Source organism: Phoenix dactylifera, chromosome 2 (genome assembly GCF_051530095.1).
Source record: "Phoenix dactylifera cultivar Ajwa chromosome 2, Ajwa_hap1_PhDact_Kaust_v1.1, whole genome shotgun sequence".
NCBI classification, from domain to species: domain Eukaryota; kingdom Viridiplantae; phylum Streptophyta; class Magnoliopsida; order Arecales; family Arecaceae; genus Phoenix; species Phoenix dactylifera.
Genome location: NC_143191.1, coordinates 36,506,364 through 36,512,569, shown reverse-complemented (window position 1 = coordinate 36,512,569; position 6,206 = coordinate 36,506,364). Strand labels below are relative to the sequence as shown.

At 37.5% G+C, this 6,206-nt stretch overlaps 1 protein-coding gene across 8 annotated transcripts; it reads right to left on the bottom strand.

The window, feature by feature from the left end:
* Window positions 1–334: 334 nt before the first annotated feature.
* Window positions 335–5,487, bottom strand: LOC103701486 (ubiquitin-conjugating enzyme E2 22-like). Of its 8 annotated transcripts, none has more exons than XM_088716216.2 (10): window positions 5,188–5,325; window positions 3,708–3,804; window positions 3,566–3,612; window positions 2,666–2,732; window positions 2,366–2,538; window positions 2,050–2,194; window positions 1,829–1,906; window positions 1,603–1,715; window positions 1,074–1,177; window positions 335–869 (listed from the first exon to the last, which is right to left on the bottom strand). In XM_088716216.2, exons 5-10 carry the CDS (start codon window positions 2,366–2,368, stop codon window positions 548–550), a joined length of 765 nt encoding a protein of 254 aa, XP_088572342.2. In that variant the 5' UTR covers window positions 2,369–2,538; window positions 2,666–2,732; window positions 3,566–3,612; window positions 3,708–3,804; window positions 5,188–5,325; the 3' UTR covers window positions 335–547. The 8 variants fall into 8 exon arrangements, with proteins under 8 accessions (XP_088572342.2, XP_088572339.2, XP_088572340.2 ...); XM_088716213.2 differs by lacking the exon at window positions 5,188–5,325 and adding an exon at window positions 4,045–5,176; XM_088716214.2 differs by lacking the exon at window positions 2,666–2,732 and having other exon boundaries at window positions 5,188–5,487.
* Between the last annotated feature and the right edge of the window lie 719 nt (window positions 5,488–6,206).

Here is a 6,206-nt window from a genome sequence, read left to right as displayed (position 1 = left end):
AGGGTCAAGATGGAGCACAGCCATGAAACCGGGAGGCTGAAACATACGACAGCTAATGTGGTACAATCCGATTTTCCTTTCATTTATTTGTACGTAATGTAGTATATCAGTAAATTCTATTGCATTTCTGATTAAAAGTTCTGTCAAAACAAACAAACAAATCCAGCAGAATCTACCTGACTTTTTGGTATATCTATGGCTGAGGAAAGATGAAGAGAGGAAAGTTGCCATGTTGGCATGTAGCGAAGATCTGGAGGAAATGGCAAAACAAGAATTTCATCTTTGAGGGAACGAAGACACCATAAGAACAAGAAGACACCATAAGAACAAGATCTGAGAATCGAAACTATGCATTGCCATTCGCCACAATGACACGAGTGATTGCACAAAGGAAAGTCAAAAGAATGAGATGCAATGACTCACTCTCCCCCTGCCCCACTCTCGATCCCAAATGTCCAAAAAAGTTCAGATTACAAATGCTTTCTCGTAGTTCCCATTGATTATGTCCTCTCCAATACAACATGTACCCCTTACTTCCTCACTCTCGTCATAATCTCTTCAAGCTCTTCTTCCTTGCATCCATCTTCTTCTTATCCACCTGAACTTTTGCAGTGACAGCTCCTTCCTTCTTTTCAATTGCTGATGTCCCAATGGCAGGCTCCATTGCAGGAACGACAGCATTCTGATCCTGGCCATTTATTGCTGATACTTTGGAGGCTGTGTTCGTGGTCAATGGTGTGGGGTGTGGTAACACCTTGCCATTTGAAACCACATTTTTCTGATCCACATTAAGAGCCGTGGTGCACTCAGAGATTGCTCCGGTCTTAAATTTTGGTTTAGGTTTGACAGCATGGATTCCAGTATATAGCCTATGAAATGCGTCACAAAATCCACCATGAGTTTCTCCCTTCCATATCAATTATCAAAATCAAACATCGGCCCAAATGATGAGAGAAACTTCCCAATAGGCGTAAAACCATAATTTATGATAAGTTGAAATAATAGTACATAAAACTTAACCACAGAGAGGGTGTGTGCGTGGGTGTGGCAGGTGGGGGAGGAGAGGAGCTGACCTGGCATGCCTTGCATACTCCTCGTAATTTTCAAGCAGCATCTTACCAGCCTGTTCATTAAGTGCAGATTCTGGAAATGGTTCAATCAGCAGACATCTGACCACCTGCCAGCAATGTTAATATGAACAACATTAGTTGAATGATTAATATGCCAAGATGGTTTGCTTTGCCGGTTGAAAGAGCAGAAGATATTAAATTCATCAAGGAATCAGCATAATGATTTGAAACTTTCTGAGTATAATCAAAGACAAACTAATCATAAAAAACCAAGAAGAGTTTGGAAATAATAGATAATGGGGAGAAAAAATTTAGCTCAGGCATGCAAAAAGATAAAATATGTATCTCCAAGAACCAATTCCAAAAAAGTACCTACTAGCTTGTGAAGGTGGTATTGAAATGAGAGAGAAAAAAAAATATTGATAATCATCTTGACATCCAACAGAATTCTGATGGAACAAGTGACATGCTGAATAGTTAACAATTAATATAAATAAAACATCAAGATGGGATTAGCAACTTTTGAACTTACAAGCAAAACATGTCGCAAACCAAGACTTGGATTCCAGTCCTTTTTTAGTGTGTTCACACAAATCTCGCCATTTGTTGCAATGTTAGGATGAAAGATTTTAGTCAGAAAGTAGCCTGCAAAAAATGAAAAGCGGATGATTTGACACTCAACACACAGAAATAAGTCATACCATGCAAAATAAGGAGACTGAAAAATTCGACTATAAACTTATATCATAAGGAAAGACCTTTTGGAGGCGATTGAGGGAAGTCGTGTGATAATAACAGCTTCATGCGGAATATACCATTCTCATATGGAGTACCAGCTGCATCAAGCAGGTCCCGCAGCATAAATTCGTCAAGCATTACTTCCATGGCAAAAGGTGTGCCTATATATGTATATATATATATGTATATATACATATATATATTTATATATATGAAAAATGTATTTATATCAGAAATCTACCTGGACCCTCAATATCAGCAAATATAGTGGAAAAGTCATCATCATTTACAAGCACTTTAATGCCTTCTGGTGGTGTTTCATCAAGATTCTTCAGTTCTTTGGCAAGTTGTTTGATGACATTAGGTGGAAGGTTTTCATTTGTTGCCTGAAAAAATAATGAGCATTTTCCTTAATTAAAATCAGCTCAAGTATAAGAGGGTGCAAAAAATTAATAATGAAAGCTGGTTTTTCAATTGCATAAATACATAAAAGGTCTTACAAAGTACAGAACAAGTTAAAATCAATGTCAAATTTTAACTTCTAATCATATGATTACCATTGTTATGCAAAGAAGTCTCTGCAAAATAAGTTGTTTATGTTTTTTTGCTATGACGAGATGATAGCAATCAGGTTACAACAACTATTCAATGTTTCAGTATGCTGCAATGAAGATGATGTTTCTTCAGTGATAAATATCACCAACAGATCTCCAAACCAATCTACACGAGCCTGCAAAAACAAGATAATAAGCATTGGCTTGATTATTTAAGTATAAATGAAAAGAAAAGAGCAAGTGTAAGTTCAGAACTTCAGATTAGCAAATAATGTGATGACTGTCTAAGTTCACAGAATTTACAATGGTATTAAGGGGTCTTTGATGCAGTCATTCACTGCAAGAGCCAAAAAGTAAAGAAAGAGAACACCTGAAGGACCACATAGTATATCTTAGCATCTAAATCAAATTAGAGGAGATTTTCAACATCTTTAATACATTTGGTTATCAATATATCGTTTCCTTCTTATCACATGTTTAGAGGTTGTAAAATAGGTTTCTATATGCATTAAAAAAATATAGAAAATGCACAAGATAATTTAACAGGAAACAAATAATATACAAAGAATAAATTATTCATATTGCCAGAGCAAGTCAAAAAATTAACCTGTCTCAACAAATAGTTGCTAGGGTATGGAATGCAGAGACAAGAAAGAAAACAAATCAATGAAACAACCGATATTTTTTCCCATTTTATTGATGGCATCAAACATGTACATGAATAAGTACTACAAATGTTGAAAAATAAATAATTTTCAAGCTTATGGATGACATTTAATAATTTATTTCCCACTCAATACACGCACAAATAGATATCTATCCTAGCTAATGGATTTTCTTTTCTAAGTATCACATGCTTATAACAAAATATTGTACTTTTGGAAACCCTGTCAGGGATGAGTATGAATAGTTTCCTTCAAAATGTGAGTTGGCCTTCAAAGAAGGTTTCACAATAGCAGTGGAACAATGATAGTTGATCCGAACAACCATCAAGTGTGTCTCTCTGATTGGCGACATGCAAACTTTATGGGAAAGATAGCCACTGAAACATCTTATATATGCATAGAGACAATTGAAAGGGATGATGTCTCAAAAACATTAAGGAGATAATTGATAGTGAAAAGGCATTCTGGTCAACCCATCCGTTTGCAAAATCTGTAAAGTTATTTGCACTATTATAGATACGAGAGAAGACACCATCACCATGGCTTGGAGCAGGGCATTCTGTTCAACCCATCCGTTTGCAAAATCTGTAAAGTTATTTGCATTATTATATATATGAGAGAAGACATCATCACCATGGCTTGTAGCACCCCTAATTTCATCAAGAAATGAAGCAAGGCACCTTATTTCTCTATTAGCTGGCTGCAACTGGTATCTTTTGAACTTCCATGCACTCAAGTAACAGCGGGGTTACCAGCATATTTGCACACATAAAATGCCTGAGGAAACACCTACTCAGTTTTGAACATGGAACATCAATCCAGAGACAAGATAAAAGAAGGGTGAAACCCCGTTAGGCTGCAGAACTGTTTTTTAGCAAACAATCCAGTCGGAAGTATACACATGCAACCAACTCAATGCAAGTTTTCTATAAACTGACACCCAAATGCAACTGAATATATTCATGAGTCAAGAAAACAAAACAGAAAAAAATTTGCTGCCTGTCAAAGACTGCTTACTTTACTCAAATCTAGTGACTCCCAAACAAATAGACTCCTTTCAATAGCATCATACACATAGAAATGTTTCCACCAACAAGAGTCTTGTCTTCCATGTCGCTTACTTCTCTCTTCCCATAATTGCTGGCATCTCCTAAGAGTTAACATAATAATGAATCCTCACCAATTTTATTAAAAAAAGAAAAAATCCATCCCATCACTATAACAGTTTTTTAAATTTACATGCCAACTAGTATAAGAAAGAATACCATACCACAAAGGCCGCAAGACAGTGATCTAAGAGAATTTAGCAAATATATATTCCTCTTAGATTAAAGGGGTTTTAAGAAGATACGTCCTTTAAGGAAATCACTAGCAAAAATCATCTTTAAGTACACAACACAAAATAGAAGGAAGCTTTGCCCACTCACAAGCTAGACAAGGTGTGATAATTACAACTTCACACAAAGGAGACCCGGATGCCACCACAGCTCAAATCCACACACTTCACTATGAGAAGCCACATATAATTTCTCAAGCAGATTGAGCTAACGGATAAACTAGTCCTTTTAATCTGTGATACTTCATGCTCCCTCTCCACTATGACTTCATCCACAAATTCCCCATGATGTGTACTGATTCTCCCAAAGTAAGGCAGCAGGTCAACTTTAAAAACCAGTGAATTTTAGTATATTTTCTCGGGAGTTCATAACTAAAATAATTCCAAGCTACATTGAGAAATTAATAACCACAGCTTAAGAAATTAAATGCTAGCTTGTTCCTAGGCATCAATAGAAAAGGGAAAGAGGGAGAGGGGGTGGGGCGGTACCATCCCAGAATAAAGAATCAAATACGATCCGAACAGAACCAAATCTCTGCACAAAATTCCCAATAAAATAAAAGAATGACAAACGGCACAAGAGACGGAGCTCAGAAGCCCAAAATAACTAAAGATCTTGCCTTTTAGAACATCTGAAGAACACAAACTATATTTTTCCCAAGATTTTGTGAAAAAACAAAAGAAAATCCGGAAAAGGACTACACAAATCGCTCATCAAACAAGAGAACCAACGGGAGCGGATTTCTCCCAAGATACTCAAACAAAATGAGAGAAATTTCGATCAATTAATTTAAGAGACAAATAGAGAAGTAGAGATCGCTTGCCTCAAGAGAAATGCGAGCCAAATGAACTCAGAATGCCGCTTCCTCAGATCCGGAACGCAAGATCGCAATGATTGGGGGAAGGGGAGGAGAGAGACGATGACGTGGCCCCTTTCAAGTATCGGTGTAGCCCGTATTAGTAGCGGAAATGGGCGTCCGTCGATCGGCGGATTTGAAGGCTCCCATATGACGGTAATGCCCCTATTCCTTTAGACAAATCACAGGGTTCTTTCCTCCGTTTCTTTTTTATGGCGAAAACATCCTTACTTGTAGTGCGGGAGTTTAGAAAACCAAATGAGATTCACGGAACTTTGTTCAGATTCGAAATCTATAATTACCTTACTGACAAAATCACCCTCATATCATGGAGTAATTACGTACGTTCATACGCCAATGTTATGCGATAGTTCGCGAGAAAGAAGGGGTAGTTTTGTAATGAGATTTCAGTTGACGGAAGTACCCCCGGATTTGAACCGTTGACGTCTTGAGTTGGATTGTCTGGTCGTTCGGAGACGACCGTTTGACTTGGAAGTGTCGGTTGCAGGTAGCCGTTGTGGTGTCCAGCTGGCATGTTCGATTTAAATCCTGGCGTTGGAGCGGATGATGGACGACCATGTTTAGACAGCCCCATTAATAGCATTAGAGCAGCCCCATTAACATGTAATTTTAGGACTGCCATGAACGTAATATTTATAAATTATAATGATTTGAAGGACCACCTGATCCTACCAATACTAATCCGAATGGTGCTGAAACCATCATCAGAAATGACCAACATTGCTTAGGAACATCGTCCGACAGGAACTTCTAGAAGGTTTGCTCTTTAAGCAACCCAATTCATAATGGACTTCATCATATCTAATGGCATGCCATCAATGGTGCAAATCAGGGCACCTAATGGTAAACTTGTCTCTATTAGATGCATTAAATGGGCGACATAGTTGTCATTTGAAGCCTTCCGGTGATGGTTAATTCACCGTTAGTAGAAAAAATCTATCCCAGAAGATCACCTATGGTGAGAA